The sequence below is a fragment of the Leguminivora glycinivorella genome, chromosome 26, assembly GCF_023078275.1.
Source record: "Leguminivora glycinivorella isolate SPB_JAAS2020 chromosome 26, LegGlyc_1.1, whole genome shotgun sequence".
Classification (NCBI taxonomy): domain Eukaryota; kingdom Metazoa; phylum Arthropoda; class Insecta; order Lepidoptera; family Tortricidae; genus Leguminivora; species Leguminivora glycinivorella.
Window position 1 is genome coordinate 935,466 of NC_062996.1, and position 19,769 is coordinate 955,234.

General features: G+C 37.7%; 1 protein-coding gene across 2 annotated transcripts in view; it reads left to right on the forward strand.

The window, feature by feature from the left end:
• LOC125239625 (U4/U6 small nuclear ribonucleoprotein Prp3) overlaps nt 1-19,769 on the forward strand; it is a 56,158-nt gene that overhangs the window by 12,638 nt on the left and 23,751 nt on the right. For both annotated transcript variants that reach the window (XM_048147243.1, XM_048147244.1), the window contains 2 exons: nt 5,724-5,851; nt 9,353-9,531. In XM_048147243.1, the coding sequence (XP_048003200.1) occupies nt 5,724-5,851; nt 9,353-9,531 (307 nt within the window). The remainder of the gene's footprint in view (nt 1-5,723; nt 5,852-9,352; nt 9,532-19,769) is intronic.

A 19,769-nucleotide genomic window follows, 5' to 3' on the forward strand; every position in this document is an offset into this window, starting at 1 on the left:
TATTGTTGACGATATATATCAATTTTAATATGCTAAAGAATATACCTGGTGAAGAGAAAATATATAAATCAATCGACACGATGGTATCCATTGAAGAAATTGTCAACTTCCCTACTGAATTTCTAAACTCTTTACAATCACCAGGAATGCCATTACACTGCCTTCGTCTGAAAGTTGGATCTCCAATCATACTACTCAGAAATCTAAACTCCCCAAAACTATGTAATGGAACGAGGATGATCGTAAAACAGTTATCGAATAATATCATTGAAGCTGAACTTATTTCTGGAAAGTGCAAAGGACACACAGTATTTATACCTAGAATACCACTGATCTCTTCTGAATTGCCATTTCAATTTAAAAGATTGCAGTTTCCAATTAAATTAGCCTTCAGTTTCACGATTAACAAAGCGCAAGGGCAAACTTTAAAATATTGTGGCATCAACCTCAAAGAATCCTGCTTTTCACACGGTCAGCTATATGTAGCTTGCTCAAGAGTAGGAAATTCGAAAAATTTATATATATATATACCCCGGATAATAAAATAAAAAATGTTGTTTATAAACAAGTAGTGTAAATGATGAGAAAATGTTTTCAATAAATTTTTTTACCGTTTACGTCATAGTTTATTTTTTTATTTAAACTACCACGTAATCTCATATCAACTCCCGAGCGAAGCCGGGTATCATAGCTAGTACTTAAATAGATAAATACATGCTTATATACATAGAAAACATCAAACAGGAACAAATATCTGTGCTCATCACACAAATAAATGCCTTAGGCAGGTAGGGCTCGGGAAAAAGGACAAAAGTGTAGAAAAAGCGTCTAAAGGGGTCAAAAGTACGGAATGAAGGTATATTAGCAATATGACAGACGGACAGACAGATGGTCGCACCATAAAGGTTCCTTTTGTTCCTTTTTGTGTGTGTCTGTCTGTGGCATCGTAGCTCCCGAACGGATGAACTGATTTAAATTTAGTTTTTAATGTTTTTATTGTCTGAAAGCTGAGTTAGTCGGGAGTGTTCTTAGTCATGTTTCATGAAAATCGGTCTACTATGTCGCGGTCGGGGGTTTTTTCAAAACTTTAATTTTGTGAATTGAAATACATTACACGAAAGAAAAAACGACAAGGCCCACTGGTGGCCGAGCCGGGAATCGAACCCGGGTCTTCAGCTTACGCGGCTAACGTCTTCACCACTAGACCACCCGCCGCCGTGGTACCCGACGAAATTTCTCTAGTGTATGTTATCTCTGATAAGGCTAGACGCCTTTTGACCTTCTAAGGGCGAGCAATTAGTGCTTGCACCTCCTATACGAATCCATTGCAGGATTACGATATAGCGAGAGAGATGGTGCTGCCATCTATACGACTAGGGAACAAATCAAATTATTTTATTGAATATTTTTGATTTGTTCTTTTTCCAAGTAGTGACACAACTATATATAAATTATAAATTGAAATAGATATACACGAAAGAAAAAACGACAAGGCCCACTGGTGGCCGAGCCGGGAATCGAAAATATTCAATAAAATAATTTGATTAAATAGTCGCTTTAATTTTGTGGTTAAGAGCGCTTTCAAAAAATCTGCTTGCTCGCATTTCGACGCCGGCGGCGCTGGCGTGCGCCTGTGTGCAGACGCACACTATAACCAGAAGCATAACGATTGTAGCCTGCGGTACAGACATAGCGTGCGATCCTCTTCGAACCAACCTTACGTGCGGCTAGAGCGAAAGGGATAGCATTCATGGTCGGTACCGCCACGCCGTCAGTAGCGTTGCGGACTAACCATTATTGATACTTGCCTAAAAACACCACCATATATATTACATATTTACATACATGATTTCGTGCATAAATACTTGACCTTTTAGTTTAATTATTAAACTTATCACAGTTTTTTTAATTAAAACGTGTGTAGCCTTGGAAGAAATAAATTAAAAAACTTTTATAATATAATAAATTGTGTATATAATATTGTCTTCTGTCACCGCGATAGTTACTCATGAAATAAATTTATGGAATCAGATTATATCGCGTATAATGAATATAATCCGTTTTCTTAGTTTTATTTCATTTTGTATATGATATGTTTTCTAGGTTCTTTTCGGTGAAGGAAAACATCGTGAGGAAACCGGACTTATTCCAATAAGGTCTAGTTTACCCTTTGGGTTGAAAGGTCAGATGGCAGTCGCTTTCGTGAAAACTAGTGCCTACGCCAAATCTTGGGATTAGTTGTCAAAGTGGACCGCAGGCTCCCATGAGCCGTGGCAAATGCCGGGATAACGCAAGGAAGATGATGATGTTTTCTAGGTACATATACAGAGTGGGGCCTGTAACAAAGGCGAAGAATTGAACTCTAGGACTCCTTAAGATCAACATTTGTTCGGCGACTTTTAAAAATAACTTGTATTTTGATTTTTATCACCCTTGAAAGTTTTTTCTAAGAGGTAATGTATTGCGAATTCTGTTAAGTCTAAAGTGTGACAGACAACGTCAATGACAACAATAATGGCGTACATTGAAGCTAATATTTATTTTGTATGAAAAATTAAAAATTTAAAGACTTCATAATTTTTAAAAGTCACTGAATAAATGTTGATCAGTATAAGGAGAATAGCCTACAGTTCAATTCTTCGCCTTTGTTACAGGCCCCACTCTGTATATAATGGAACTAAGATCGGTTTTCTTTAATTTTAAGTAGTTTTTTTTTTATATTTAAAATGTGTTTTTAGGGTTTCGTAGTCAACTAGGAACCCTTATAGTTTCGCCATGTCTGTCTCTCTATCCCTCCGTCCGTCCGGCCGTCCGCGGATAATCTCAGTGACCGTTAGAACTAGAGAGCTGAAATTTGATACCAATATGTATATCAGTCACGCCGGGTACCCCCCCCTACACATAAAGTAGGGAGTGATTTTTTTTTTCATTTCCACCCTAACGTATGATTTATTGTTGGATAGGTATTTAAAAATGAATTACTGAAATCGTTTTTTGATAATATTAATATTTTCGGGAATAATCGCTCCTAAAGGAAAAAAAAGTGTCCCCCCCCCTCTAACTTTTTAACCATATATTTAAAAATCACAAAAGTAGAACTTTATAAACTTTCTAGGAAAACTGTTTTGAACTTGATAGGTTCTGTAGTTTTTGAAAAATATGGAAAACTACGGAAGAGCCGAGCGGCTATTTACCAACGCGGCTTTAAAAACCGGCCGAGAGCGTGTCGGGTCACGCTCAGTTGCCTACACTGAGCGTGACCCGACACGCTCTCGGCCGGTTTTTAAATAGTATGTTGTTTCAATTGCATGGAGCACAGGAAGGTCCACATCTATGTATTAGTTTTTTGTAAGGAAATACAACTCTACGCTACGCCTACCTGCTTTAGTTGACTGTTGACACACTGAGACAGTGGATGCGCCAGAGTATAAAAGAGTGATTATGATTACCATCTCTTGTCAAAGATCCTGTTGAGACGAATCAAACGAACCCAAACACGAAGTGGTTTCAAGACCTGGTCGTGGAATACTCTTGACTACCTTCCAGCTTCATCATCAGATCCTGAGTACCATCTCTTGTCAAAGATCTTGTTGAGACGAATCAAACGAGCCCAAACACAGAAGAGTTTCAAGACCTGGTTGTTGAATACTCTTGACTACCTTCCGGCTTCACCATCAGATCCTGGGTACCATCTCTTGTCAAAGATCTTGTTGAGACGAACCAAACGAGCCCAAACACGGAGTGGTTTCAAGACCTGGTTGATGAATTCTCTTGACTACCTTCCAGCTTCATCATCAGATCCTGGGTACCATCTCTTGTCAAAGATCTTGTTGAGACGAACCAAACGAGCCCAAACACGAAATGGTTTCAAGACCTGGTTGATGAGAACTCATGACTACCTTCCGGCTTCATCATCAGATCCTGGGTACCATCACCTCTTGTCAAAGATCTTGTTGAGGCAAATCAAACGAGCCCAAACACGAAATGGTTTCAAGACCTGGTTGATGAGAACTCATGACTACCTTCCGGCTTCATCATCAGATCCTGGGTACCATCACCTCTTGTCAAAGATCTTGTTGAGGCGAATCAAACGAGCCCAAACACGAAATGGTTTCAAGACCTGGTTGATGAGAACTCATGACTACCATCTGACTTCATCATCAGATCCTGAGTACCATCTATTGTCAAAGATTTTGTTGAGACGAGTCAGTAACCTAAAATGATATTCAATAATAAATAATACTTACTAAAAATATTCTTCTTCTTCTTCAAGTCAAGTTAATTAGTTAGTTACCAAAGTCGTCAACCCAAGGATCAAAGTTTTCGGTCGCAGTATACATGCAACAGTACAGCCAAACCACAGAATTATAATTAAACCAGAATGAGTTGTTAGGCCAAAAAGTGTGTCCACATGAGAGGTTAAAGTTGGGGCTGGTGTCCCTCTCGCACTTATTACCACTATCAAAATCATTTGAATGACGTCATCACTGTCATCATTTGGGGATACCAGTCAATATTCAAAGTTACTACCAAATCTACTAATACCCAATTAAAGGTTTTTAATAATTGCACAATTTTTTGGTTTTATGGCTTCATAATAATGACTTACCAATTCGTTACAAGGTATTAATACCCTTGCCTCGATATAATACGAAAATAATTTAAGAAGTTTATAAACTTAGTTATCATACAGGTAAAAATACTACTACTATAGTAATTTTTTAACACTGGTCACACGTGCGAGAGGGACACCAGCCCCAACTTTGACCCTCTCATGTGGACACACTTTTGCTAGTCTGTCAAGAACGCCTTTATGCGCAGGTGATAAGGTTCAATTTAGTATGGCAAAAAAAGTGTGAGCTCAGTCCCTATTGTAGGTCGATGAGCCAAACACGCACACAAGTGCGGTTTTGGACACGGCGGGTGCCGCACACAATGACAAAATAACTTCGCGATCGTCGAGCCGCGTGCGGAGCGGACTAACATACGTCCTGCCTCTACAAGCTCTGCCGCGGTACTGACATCGCAAGCGCGCGTAACCGGTAATAAGGAGGCATTTTTAAAAAATCGTCAAAAATATTAAATTGCAATTAATAGAAAACTTTGCATAAAATCTGTTTGAGTAAGCGTTGCAGATTATTTTTATATTAAAACTACTTCAAAAACACGTAAGTTTTCGAAGAAATTGACACTTGTTCTGAGGTGATTTCTGAAACAAATTGGATTCATCATATCCTCATTTACTCTCTTCTAAAGCCTTATCACAAAGAAGTAGTCTCAGAAGATTGTAGTACAGGATACACATAATACAAATTTACCACTTGAAGCATTCAAAACTATCCAAATTTTACAAATTAGACGGACTAAGTCAGCACTTTTCGCGGGTTTTCCTAAACATGCACCAGAAAAAAAATCATAATTAATTAAGTGAGTTAGTTTTTAAAAATCCAGTCTCACAACATGTAAGTTAAGAAGATGTCCTAATCGAATCCTGAACTTAATAAGTCTTTTAGATGACGGAAAGTATAGCATTTTGCCGACTAAAACTATCAATTTTACATTATTACGACGTTTTCGTTGAATGCCCTCTTAAGTTATTTGTTTGATAGCTGAATTAGTCGGGAGTGTTCTTAGCCATCTTTCATGTCGGTGGTTTTGACAAAATTTAATTTTGTGGTTAGATTATTCCTATATCTGCGATAACAGCTTTTTTTTTGTTCTAGGCCCAACTTGAGAAACTACAGAACGAGATATCCCAAATCGCGCGCAAGACCGGCATCTCATCGGCCACTAAACTAGCGCTTCTAGCGTCTGACAAGACTGATAGCGATTCTGTACCGGACATAGAATGGTAAGATCTACATGCTTCGCGGTGGTATGGTTTGCAAACCATACGGTTGAGATAGGCGATGACAATTACACAAATAATGCCTAACCAGAAATGTATGACTGCGCTATATTATGTTGCAGAATTTTATTTCACTGTTTAATAATGCCCGTACATTATTAAAACCTATAGTAATATCCAATAGCAATCGTTTGTGTATATCAGCCAAAGATATATAACTCCGTATAGACAGATAAAGTCTAAGAAAGAAACGTACCTCAGAACCATAAAGAAAAAGGTACGTTGACCTAGATGGCGTTACGCCTTTGGGAGACACTTGGCTAGATGGCTCTAATATTAATACTTGACATTTTAACACATATAATTTATTGAAATTAATTTCCATAGAGTACCTACCTAGTCTGTTAATATTTTTTTTTATTAATACTTTTGCATGTTACATTTTATATTGTTATTTAATGCATGTTAATTATAAGATGTAATGTTTTGAAAAGAAGTGGCCCGCCGAGTTTCTTGCCGGTCCCATAGTGGATACCCCCCTCCCAACTGAGGGGGGACTGAAATCTTCTCGAGGCTGAGTCGTAGGGTTAGAGCCGGCGTAGCTTTATTTGACGTTCATATGCGCATTGTAATATGCCTACTTGAAAAATAAATATTTCATTTTCATTTTTTTTATTTTCATATCAAGCTAAGAATATGGATCAAATTGACAAAACTGAGGTTCAAAAGTTTTATGCCTGTGTCGAGAGATGGCAGTCTATGCACTGTGATTACACATTTTACTTTGATAGTAACTCTCTGCACCCCGTTTTTATTGAATTCCGTTAACTTTAAGACGCTGACAGCACCCAATGGCCTTGACGCTAGCGTACACTGTCTAATCGTATGGGAGTAAGTGAGAGCGCGATGTCACTAAAAGAGAGCGGCTAGGTACGAAAAATGCAAAATGTTTCATTAGTGTTTTAGATATGTATATATGTGTTATTATAATATTTACTAAAGACAACTAAGTGAATAATTGAACGACACACAACCGTTTAATGACGAACTCGAGACCAATCTTTGCAATTTTTTTTTCTATCGAGCCGATTTCATTAAATCGTGTATCGAGTACGGCTATGTTCGTTGAAATATAATGAATAATAACATATAATTTACTTGCCTTACTAAGACTAATAGTTTGTCTTAAAAAACTGCGCAAGTAACATCAATTTTACGCAATTGGGTGTTGTCAGCCCCTTAAGGGGAGGTTTTAGATCAAATACAATTAATTTCTCTAAGAAACTAGTGTCTTTACTCTTACGGTTATCGAGTTATTAAAAAAATAAAGATAATTATTGAACACGTGTGTGACAGCCTTTACCAATTCCTAATGTTATTTGTTTTGACATGTGCCGTCAATCATTTGACACTAGCTTGAATCTTATTCTTAAGGGTCTCTCACACTAATAAATTCATTTATTATGTACTAGCTTTTACCCGCGGCTTCGCCCGCGTAATAAAAGTATTCATTAAGATTTTCATTTGGATCCTTAGGTTTATCTGCGTTTATTTCGATTGCACATAATACTTTTGCTTGCAATGATTGTAGAAATATTACACATCGACCACAGCGTAGGTAATTCTATATACGCTGGGGAAACCTTTATAAACATCCCACATAGCCCGTATTTCGACACTACGATCGGTGGGTAAAAAGTACTTTTTTCTATTATCCCTTACAATTTTTTACATTTTGCTTATACTTATCGCAAACGTAATCTTCAAGCAAGCAAACAACGATCGTCTTAGAGCACATTGATTGTAAGAGACCGCCGACCGATTATCCGTATCCCTCTAACGATACCCATATTATCCGTATCCGTATCCGTATCCGTATCCGTATCCGTATCCCTATCCCTATCGCTATCGCTAACGCTAACGCTAACGCTATCGCTATCCCTATCGGTATCCCTATCGCTATCCCTATCGCTATCGCTATCGCTATCCCTATCGCTATCCCTATCCCTGTCCCTATCCCTATCCTTATCCCTTATCAAGATGTTTAATGATATAACACTTTAAGTTCTCGCGCTTTGTACACATATTTAAAGTCACATACAGGTCGAACGCGATTAATTAATATTATTTTTACCTTTTTTCCCAACGTTTCGGCCAGGTTGCACTGGCCGTAGTCGCGGAAGACTGACGTCCCAGCAAAATGTCACCGGAGATGTAAACAACACAAAACTACCCGATATTAATTTATATAAATGTTCGGGGTAGACAAATAAATATAATCTACCCGCTTTTAGTTAATTTTTATTTCCCACCATGTTTATTTTAAAGGTAAAAATAATGTTAATTAATCGCGTTCGACCTGTATGTGACTTTAAATATATGTTTAATGATTTCTTATCAAGTGCTAAAATATAAAGTTTCATGGTTTTATCTTTTAAAATTAAGAAATCCCATACAAACTTTCAACCTCTTTTTCAACCCCTTCATTCCTTTTTTTCGAAATAAAAAGTAGCCTATGTTCTGTCTCAGGGTCTAAAGATTGTCTGTTCCAAATTTCATCAAAATCGGCTGCGTGGTTTAAGCGGGAAAGCGTAACAGACAGACAGACAGACAGACAGACAGACAGAGTTACTTTCGCATTTATAATATTAGTATGGATAATATTAGTATGGATGAAAATGATAAAAAAAATTTTTTTTGCGAATTTAACTAAAAGTGATATACAGGGTGGTTCTTGATAATGAACCTAGCTGCGTGTCGAATACATCCATGACTAGGAACAAATATTTGTGCTCAAATTCTATGCAAATAATGTAATTTGTTCTTATTAGAGTGATACCACATCTCGGACACTGGCGATCAAATATATGAAAGAGGCGCGTTCCTAGCACACAGTCTAAGCTCGTGTAGGTGAACGCGTACCATGCTTGTATGAGTGAGATATGACAGGTCGACTGTTCGCGTATTTGACAGGCGGTAACTGTGAGGTAACCGAGAGGTGGGCGGCACTTTCAGCGGGGAGCGGGTGTGGCCATACTATACGACAGTACTCTTTATAGGCTATTTGATCCTTTTTTCAAAGTCTATTTTATATTATTTATTACTGACCAATTAACCGAACAAAATACTGCCATATTTTATTACGACTTGAAAACCACAAAAAAAACATTCATGACGTAAATCGAATTGAGCACAAAATTTTCTGACATTTAAGTTATGAGGCATAAAGTTCATCATGTCAGTGATTGACTCGGCATTAAGTTAAGTTAGGTTCTATGACGTCACTACACGTCTGACAGCGTTTTCGGTGGCCAAAGTTAAAATAAATATTACACACATTTTTAATCGAAAATACGTTGCCACCATACACTTTTAATACCCAAAATCTATAAAAATTGGTTTCTTATGTCAAATACTACAGGAAACAATCATTTCTTGTGCCAAATTCGATAACAGTCTAATAGCCTATTATACTGTGGTGACACGATATATTATTTTTGCCAGGTGGGACAGCGTGATTCTAATGACACCGGAAGAGCGCGAGGCCCAATGCTCGACATCCGCAGAGCAGAGTATACACCGTGTGGCAGAATGTAACACAGGCGAGGACGACATCGTGAGGAATCTGAATATACACGCTGTTACTAACCTCGTCGAGCACCCGCAGAGGCTTAAACCGCCAAGTAAGACTATTTTTTTATTTTGAAAACTAGTATAATACCATAAATTAAATCTATGTACTAGTATAATACCAAGATCATACCATCCCATACATTAAAATGCGACCGCCTACGAACGCGCTTACACTCCACCACACATAGATGGCGCCACAAAAAATGCCTTGTTGCCACCGATTATTTGTAGATTGGCATTAAGTGTCAATTCCGAGCCGTAAATCTTTGTCAAAAGTGACACTTAACGCCATCTACAAGTATAATCGAAAGCTACAAGACATTTTTTTTGTGGCGCCATCTATGTGTGGTGGAGTGTAAGCGCGGTCTTAGGCGGTCGCATTTTTAATGTATGGGCTGGTATTATCTTGTTATATTTAATTTATGATAATACATACATACATATACTTTCTTCGTCAGAGTGGAAGGGTCAGTTGGAAGTGGAAGACCTAGGCGAACTTTTCTTGATCAAATCGGGGAAATATTGCAAAAAGGCCAGGTCAGAAGTACTCGAAACCGACGAGCGTGTATGAGAAACGTTATGAAAGTGTGTGAAGCGAAAGTGGTTTGTCAGGATCGTAGTAAATGGAAATCCGTGAACTCTGCCTACCCCTCTGGGAAAAAGGCGTGATTGTATGTATGTGTGTATACATATATATATATATAGTATAATATATCGTGCGTTGTCTACACAACTTTGATATCAACCCGCCTTTTTCGGTTTCCCGTGATCGTGATGCATGCAACTGCGTCGAAATATCGTGAGCTCAGTAAAAATCTAAAAAAAATCACGATTTATATCCTGGTCAAAATAAGTCTAATGAAAATAACCGTGAATCATTCAAAACTCCTTTTTGTAGTATAATAAGTTTTCCTTAAAAGATAGACATAATGCTATCAAGGACTTTTTTGTAGATCTATAAGAGTTACACAATTTCGCCATACATTGTTTTAAACTAGCCCAAAAATTTAAATTTTTGAAAAAAAAACCCGACGGTTAGTGGACTTCTCTATGGCTAAAAACACTTTAGACTAATTCAGCTGTTAAACGAAAAGAAAACTAATCTAAATCGGTTCATCCTTTCGGGATCTACGATGCCACAGACAGACACACACACACATAGACAGACAGACAGCAACGGTTTGGGCAGCGTTTTCAATTAAAACGCTCAGCTAGCTTGATTTTGTCCGACTTGATTAACAAATCCATACTAATATTATAAATGGGAAAGTGTGTGTGTCTGTTTGTTTGTCCGTCCTTCACGGCAAAACGGAGCTCAGCAATTCCCGTTTAGTTTGTACATTTGGATCACGTCTCCGATTTGGATAAAAATTGGTAGGCTGATAGAGTCCATGATGCTGAGCAAGATCCACTAGGTTTCCCAAAATGTCCTAGGTTGATTGTATGAAACTTTCCTTTTTGTTACCGAAAATGTATAGAAATCTGGTAACAAAAAAGGAAGGTTTCATACAAACTACATAGGACATTTTGGGAAACCTAGTGGATCTTGCTCAGCATCACGGACTCTATCAGCCTACCAATTTTTATCCAAATCGGAGACGTGATCCAAATGTACAAACTAAACGGGAATTGCTCAGCTACGAATTGACGTGATTTTTTAAGTGAATATAGTTGAAGGGGTGGAGAGTGACATAGGCTACTTTTTGTCTCTTTTTGCGGGCGAAGCCGCAGGCAAAAGCTAGTGTAAAATATTTAAAACAGTAAAAAGAACGTAACCAAATGCAAAAACGTGATGGTCACTCGACAAAATGTTTTTGAGGTTAGGTGGTGAATTTTCTTTCGACACCCTTGCTTCATCTCGGACACTGGCGATCAAATATATGAAAGAGGTGCGTTCCTAGCACACATTCTAAACTCGTGTAGGTGAACGCGTACCATGCTTGTACGAGTGAGATATGACAGGTCGACTATTCGCGTTTTTGACAGGCGGTAACTTTGAGGTAACCGAGAGGGGGTGGGTGGCACTTTCAGCGGGGAGCGGGAGTGGCCATACTGTACGATAGTACTCTTTATTATACTGTGCCCCTGCTGGGGTGTGAGTGGCCCCTTCCGCGCTGGGTTGTGTCGGGGCGCGCCCCATCCATGTGGGGCAGTCTGACGCCGTCTATTTGTGGACGGCTTGGCGATCCGGTGATTGCTAGCCCTACCGGTACCGGCCGTTATCCAACCCCGCGACCCCTACCCTGGTGATACCGTTTGAGCGGGGCCAGGTTCGGGGCCGCAGTGAAGGCGACCGGCAGCTCGGGCTAGCGTGGGCGTGGTGGTGATATTTGAGGTTATGTTACACAGACCAACCCCTATAGACATCTATTACAAGACGACTCGCGGTCGCCAGCCTTCCTAGTATTTGCACTGATATAAGCGCGGGCGCTCGCCGTGCCCGATCAGTATCGACCAAGTAACAGACCCGAAAGCAGCGCGTGTTTTTCGCACAAAAAAATTGGAAAAGGGTATTTTGATGCCTTAAAGATGTCCACCTGTAGTGTGAAATGGTGTGGAAAGGTAACAAGAAGCTCAAATTTAAAAACAGACGGCATTACATTCCACAAATAAGTCATATTTATAATTTATTCAGAGCCGGCATAGGTCAACTTACATTGGCCACTTACGCGTCAGTAGAGGGACAGTCATACTTCTGTCCCTTTTCATCTGGCGCGACTGCCCGCCGTCCTTGAAACGGCCAATCACAGCGCGCTTAACACATTCCCCGCCCGCTCCTCGCACCCCAAACACTGGTGACTCGTATCGCGAACCAAATATACAAGACTGCCACTCTATAGGAGGTTCTCTGTGTTATGTTACAAAGTTAAGGAAGAGGGAATCCACGCACTGTTTTTTTTTTTTAAACAATCGTTCTTCGTTTCGCTAAAAAAGTGTAAAAAATGAAAAAGGTATGAGACGACCGTGTTGCCACTTTCATTTCTACTAGTTAACCCCCGACGCAAAAACGACGGGGTGTTATAAGTTTGACGTGTCTGTCTGTGTGTCTGTCTGTCTGTGGCATCGTAGCTCCCGAACGGATGAACCGATTTGGAGTTTTTTTTCTGTCTGAAAGCTGAGTTAGTCGGGAGTGTTCTTAGCCATGTTTCATGAAAATCGATCTGCTATGTCGCGGTCGGGGGTTTTTTCAAAATTTTAATTTTGTTGTTAAGCTGTGTGTTGTTGGTATTTATAAATACACGCATTTAATATTGATTAATTTATTTCAATCTTATATTATTATAACTACAATATTTGAAGACGGCGCCATTTTCCCATACTGTCCGTACTGTCCGTAGTGATTTCCGGTATTCCAAACGTCCATAGGCTATGTATCTTCTTCTTTCCAGTTATCGTTGTTTAAGATGCTGTGAATTCGACGAATGTGTATATTTTCCACTGAAAATTGCTCATTGGTCATATTTTTAGGGCTCGGCAAAAGGACAAACGCAAACCTATAGGATCACTCGTGTGTCTATCTGTCCATCCGTCCCTTTTATATCCCATTTGTTAAGTTTATCTTGTAGTGCTCACTTAACATATTAATTACTGAACAAAAAATAACGCACTACGTCAGAAACCAGTTGTAATTCATAAGTTTCACAACCGCCAACGTGTATGGCGAGAACCCGCCTAGAGGGTTCTCCGGCATCTGAGCAAAGTTCATAAGTACAGTCAAGTGTAAAAATATGGGTGCGTACAACTTATCAAAAATATGTCCCATAGCACTTTATGTCGGCGGAATAAGGTCTCGGTACATATTTTTGAGCGGATAAAATCAATACGTATTTTTGCACTTGACTGTACCCACCGGGCGAGTTCTTGGTTGTGGAAGTGTAATATCTTCATATTCATATATTATCTTGCTGAGTCTTAGTATGGGTTTTAGTATGTTATTCTTAGTCAATAGATAGATGGATGTAGTTAATTTTGGATATGTTTTGTACTTTTATTTTATTCTGGCACCTCACCTATTTTGTAACACTGTAAGCCAATTCTCACTTTGCCTTTTGGACATTTAGACACAGATCCAAACACGACTGCTGTATCTGTTTCAGTTGTAACATCCGTGCTCCTATAATTCCTTATTATTGGCTTCATAATTTTATTATAACAGTCATTATTGCGTGCATAATTCTGATTATTAACACCATAATCCTTTGCATCTTCGAAAGGCTTCAGAATATCAATTATTGTTATTTCCTTGGCATTATTTCTCTTATAATTTTGTATATTTGTTTCTTCTGCTAAGACACACACACTAAAGGTGACAAGTATTATTATACGAAACATTTTGCCTTTTGTTAATGTCACTTGTTATTTATTCACGTATTTGCTTATAAATGATATGTTTGTTAATAAATGTGTACTTGTAGAAGAATGGCTTGATAATAACTGCTATTTTCATGCTTATGTTGTTATCTATTGACCCATACTCACCTTACTTATCAGCATATTAAAATATAGAAAAGATAAAATGTGTCTGGTTCAGCTGGGTCAGAAAGTCTGCCGGCATATCTGAAAAAATCGTTGACGCTAGACGCTGATAAAAACGCACTCTGGCTCTGTCGCGCCAATACCGACCAATCGGGCGGACCGTATGCCTGTTTGCCACCGCCGTAGTATAAAAATAAGTTTTTTGCAAAAATGTCATTTTTGGCACAAGTTTTTATCGCTGACTATACCTTTCTTTCAACAGTCATCTACCTCCTAGACGTTTCTAAAAAACCCTTATTCGATGGAGATACGACGTTTCATGACAGAGTTCCTATGACCACCTTTCTGCTCCATCATAAAATCATCTCCATGATACTATAATATTGCATTGTCACGTGATTTACATATGTGTGCAAAATTTCAGCTCAATCGGAAACCGGAAAGTGGGTCAAATTTAGCTTTACGTTTTGACGCACACTAACATACTAACAAGGCAAGTTGAATAAAAGCTTGTAGAAAAATACGGAAGAGTGATAGAGACAACTAGCTACGCTAACGATATTAACGTAAGCGTTTGTGCATTTGGCTATGTTACGTACCCTGATGTGCCTTTATCAGTTTATATATTTTATAAATAAATAAATTTCTAAGAAAAAACTTAAACATCGATTGAATAGATGGCGCTTAATATTGTAGGATATTCTCCTTGCCTTATTCGTCCGTGATTCCATAGATTAAATATAACAAGATCATACCATCCCATACATTAAAATGCGACCGCCTAAGACCGCGCTTACACTCCACCACAGATGGCGCCACAAAAAAAAGTCTTGTAGCTTTCGATTATACTTGTAGATGGCGTTAAGTGTCACTTTTGACATAGATTTACGGCTCGGAATTGACACTTAATGCCAATCTACAAATAATCGGTGGCAACAAGGCATTTTTTGTGGCGCCATCTATGGTGGAGTGTATGCGCGTTCGTAGGCGGTCGCATTTTAATGTATGGGATGGTATGATCTTGTTATATTTAATTTATGGTGATTCGTAAGATTTCATTTATCGGATGTAAATGGAATAAATAATACCATGCTAATAAGAATTACATATATTTTAATTCGATTATTATACTAATTCACAAATTAACCCTAAACTAAAAACTAAGACCTACTTATGAAGTACTAGCTGTTGCTCGCGGCTTCGCTCGCGTTAAATTTTGAAATTGCGGGATGCTCCACATAAACATTTTAGGGAAGTGGGGGAGTCAAAAAGAGACGTTTGTAGGAGGTAGGGTGTAGGAGGTAGGGCATAGCGAATGATATTCCGCTTTGTGTGGTAGGGCACAGCACAGCGGACATCGTCTCGCTCGAATCTAGAGCAGAGCCCAACTGGGGAAGTACCTCCGCCTTACAGAAGACCGCAGCCAAATAGCACTAGACCCTACTCATAGTGTTGTGTTCCTGCCGGTGAGTAAGGCTGCCAGAGCTCAACGAGGGTGCGGTGCTGATGCCGGGAGGACTTACGGAACTAACTTGTTCCGTATATTGTCCTTTAGAGTCGTCGGCAACCCGAACCCTCCTTGGAACTTGTACACTCCTTTTTGCTGTGTACTTAACACAGCAAAAGGGAATGTACAAGTTTGTAATGGGGTGGCAACGCGCATGTGACACTGTTTGCGTTGCATGCGTTCATAGGTTACGGTGACCGCTTTCCATCAGGCGGACTGTATGCTTATTTGCCACCGACGTAGTATTAAAAAAAAAAAAAAAAAAGTAGCCTATGTCACTTTCCATCCCCTCAACTATCTCCATATAAAAATCACGTCAATTCGTCGCTCCGTTTTGCCGAACTTAAAAGCGATGTTAATAGTCTTCTATATAATAATCATCGGGGTATCCACAAGTTTTTCAATTAATTCTCACTTTGCCTTTAGGACATTTTGACAACGCGCCTCCCATTATTGTGCTTAAATCCACTTTCGTTGTAGTCTCAGTTTCAACGTTTCTACTATGTCTTATTATTGGCTTCATATTGTCATTATTGTGTGCATAATTGTCATTATTATCTTCAGAATTCGATTTGTAGGTGTTATATCCGGCATTATTATTTTCATAATTAAAATTATGTTTACTAGAATCTGATATGTAGTCGTTTATTTTGAAAATAATAACATCTTTTCTTTGAAGATCGACGAATTTTTTAGCATTTGCATTATTGACATACCATTATTATTGTTTGACTGATAGTCGTTCGTTACGTCTATTTGTTCTCCATAACAGTGCTGTCCAAGTATACATATAACATAAAATAGGACTGGTAGTAATGCCATCATTTTCACTCTTTTATAAGGTTCTTTTATTTTCAATAAACTCCAGTTTACGTCACGTTCAGATCTATTATACACTTGAAATCATTAATCTCGAACTCTCATTTCTATTTACCTCTGTTATTTTTATAGTGTTCACTTTTCTTCAATAAACTTCACAAGTTGCAGTCCTTAAAGTATGAATTTGGCAGAAAAGACAGTTTTTAATAGTCACCTGGATTGTGCACACAACACAATATTCCACTATATGTCACACTTTTAAACAGTTGTTTAAAGTTTACTCCAGCTTTTATTTAAACTTATAAGATATTATAACTTTTCATACAGAATGTTTTGAAACATAAGTCTACTGTCTATCAACTGTACGTATTTTATGAACAGAGCGACGTAAATAGATACTATCATACTAACAAGTGTACATTTGCTAACGTATGGCTCGAGAATGGTTCATCGACTTAAGAAACACAATATTCCCTATATTTTCATACTAAACATTTGCCAGCTAACCAGTATAGTTATGGCCTCGAATTTGGTTATAATTGCTTGTACTAAAAGATCAATATTACTGGTCGTTGTGTCGATTAGCCATTCGAAAGCCTTTTTTCCCTCTTTATCGCTCCAATGCAAGAGTAACAGAGAGGCAAAACTTTTAACGGGGTTCGCAGTTGCCCCTCAGTAACCGTCATGCAGAAAGCTTGCCGAGCGACAGACGGGCCGATGTAAATGTGATCTTTCATTGTGATGACTATCTGTATGGCGAGTTTAAGTTATACTAGAAACCCTTACGAGATAAAGTGCTTTGAGAATCAATGAACTGGTTTTGTGAACAATGTAAAGAGTCGATAATTACAGAGATTTTAATGTAGCAAACCGGCTTAGCTGAGTGCGAGTCTGAATCAAAAATAGAAGTCAATAAAAGTATTGGATCTTATATACCTTGGCAAGTTGGCACCTTGAATTGTTTGGTTGATTATTTAGCGCTATATTTAGCACACAATCAACCTCCTAAGTCCCAAGTTCTTTAATAATATCAAATGTTTAGCTAAATTTTATCAAAAAATGTTCCAAATGCAACGAAATAAATAATGACTCTGGTCTTGGGAAGATGGCGTTTCCAAGCAAAAAGTCCCACTTTGAGCTTTCCGTAAGGACACAACCGTTGACTGGTTATTAGTGTACAGATTATAGCAAATATCGGCCGTATAATATATTTAAAGTCACATACGTCGAACGCGATTTCGCGAACGTTTCGGCCAGGTTGCACTGGCCGTGGTCACGGAAGACTGACGTCCCAGCAAAGTGTCACCGGAGATGTAAACACCCCAAAACTACCCGATATTAATTTATATAAATGTTCGGGGTGTGTGACTTTAAATATGTGTACAAAGCGCGAGAACTTAAGGGTCTTATCATAGTTATAATAAGTAGAACTTTTGACTAGACTTCGTCTCAAATCCACACTAAATACGGTTTATTAAATGGAGGGATGAACATAAGCAAAGACCTATATAACTCCATCTAGACGGATAAAGTCTAAGAAAAAAACGTACCTCAGTACCATATAGATAAAGCAGTGGTGACCTAGATGGCGTTACACCTTTGGGGTAGGCTCAGCTAGATGGCGCTAATATTAAAATTTGACATTTTAAAACATATCAAGCTCAGAATATGGGTCAAATTGTCAAAACTGAGGTTCAAAAGTTTTAAGCCTGTGTGGAGAGATGGCAGTCTATGCACTGTGATTACACATTTTGCTTTGACAGTAACGCTCTTTAATACTCGATCCTCTTTGACATAAGTCTAACTCAATATTTACGACGATATAGAAAAATTTATTGTACTTTACATAATTATACAATTATACATTATACAAATACTTATTTCACGCATTATTATTGATAAATTTATTCTTCTACCTCTTCTGGCCTGTAGCACTGAAGGCCCACCCTTACTCTTCCTTTGGGACATTTCTTTATTCCTGACAAAATAGAACTTTCAATTGTAGTTGTAGTTTCTGGTTCAGCGTTTCTATAAGTTCTTTTAATCGGATTCATTCTAGAATACCTATTATTGCGTGAATAATTTTATTATTATCTTCAGAATTCAAATCGTACGTGTTGTATCCGGCATTATTATTTACATAATTCATATTATTTTTGTTAGAATCCAACCCTTTTTCGTCTATTGCGTATATAATAGTGTCTCGTTCTTGGCGATATAAGAATTTTCCGTGTATATTTGTTATAGACTTGTCATTATTTAATTTTCTTCATTATATGGCTCTCCTAGCACATTTATAACACCCATTAATAATAACATGACGAATAACATTTTCTTTTGATTTCTCGTTCCTTTTTTAAATTTTATAAGCCCGTTTACTTCTGCGACGTAATTGAAATTCTTTCTTCTTTTTGCTACTGTAGTGCCTTTTTCTTATTATAATATTTTTACACGCAAAATATAACACTCGAGTTGAAATCCAAAAGTTACGTTTCTTCAACAACAGTTCGTATTAAAATCACTTTTAGTTTTTCTGTATACAGTAGTTATATCACTTATTTTACTGTTTTAATTCACAAATTGCAAAGCTCGTTAATGATCTAATTATTGTTAATATAATACTTAAACAGATAATATTACCAATACATGTGTGCTTGGTAACGATTATATTATAAATGGTTTAAAAATAGATAAGCCTGTTTATATTGGATGTATTCAGAATCTTAAAATTTGTTATCAATCTCATTTTAATATTTCGCTCGCGCTTTAGTAATGTGTAGCATAGTGTGAGAGGGAGGGGGTAAAGTTAATACATATCAAGTCAATATACTATTTTTTAAATCTGAATTTATCTGCTATATTCTCAAGCGTTGATGAAGTTTTAAAGTCATACTAACTATTATTAGTTTGATCTTGTGATCCATAACAAAGGTACATATTTGAAGTTAATACAAAATGGTTACATTTTCTGAGATTAATTCCAAATGGCCAGGGTAACTAAAAGCTATGAATACATATGTTTGCTCTTAATATCGAGTCCAACTTATAATTGACTATTAAATAGAGGAAAAACGATTTACGATTTGCAGAACGGGTTCTGGCTGTAATAGTCTATAATAAATAAACATTATTGCAACTACCTAAAGTTTACAATAGTGATATGCGCTGGTTAGTTATGTATAAAACTGGTTATCGCATGGGCTGCGTCGTAAATAATTGTTTTATCTTATTTTAGTGTGCTATATATGACAGAAGTATCGAGCGTAGATTTCAAAATTATACACAAAAACGCCTGTAGCCTTTTGACTGATCTTTTAGCCAAGATGTCTGTTTTTACGCTACGTAATGAACGAAACCTTTATGTCTCTGTCACGGTCACAGCGTAACAGTAATATGAAAGAGGATAAAGTATAATAGAGAATTACTGTCAAAGTAAAATGTGTAGTCACAGTGCATAGACTGCCACATCTCGACACAGGATTAAAA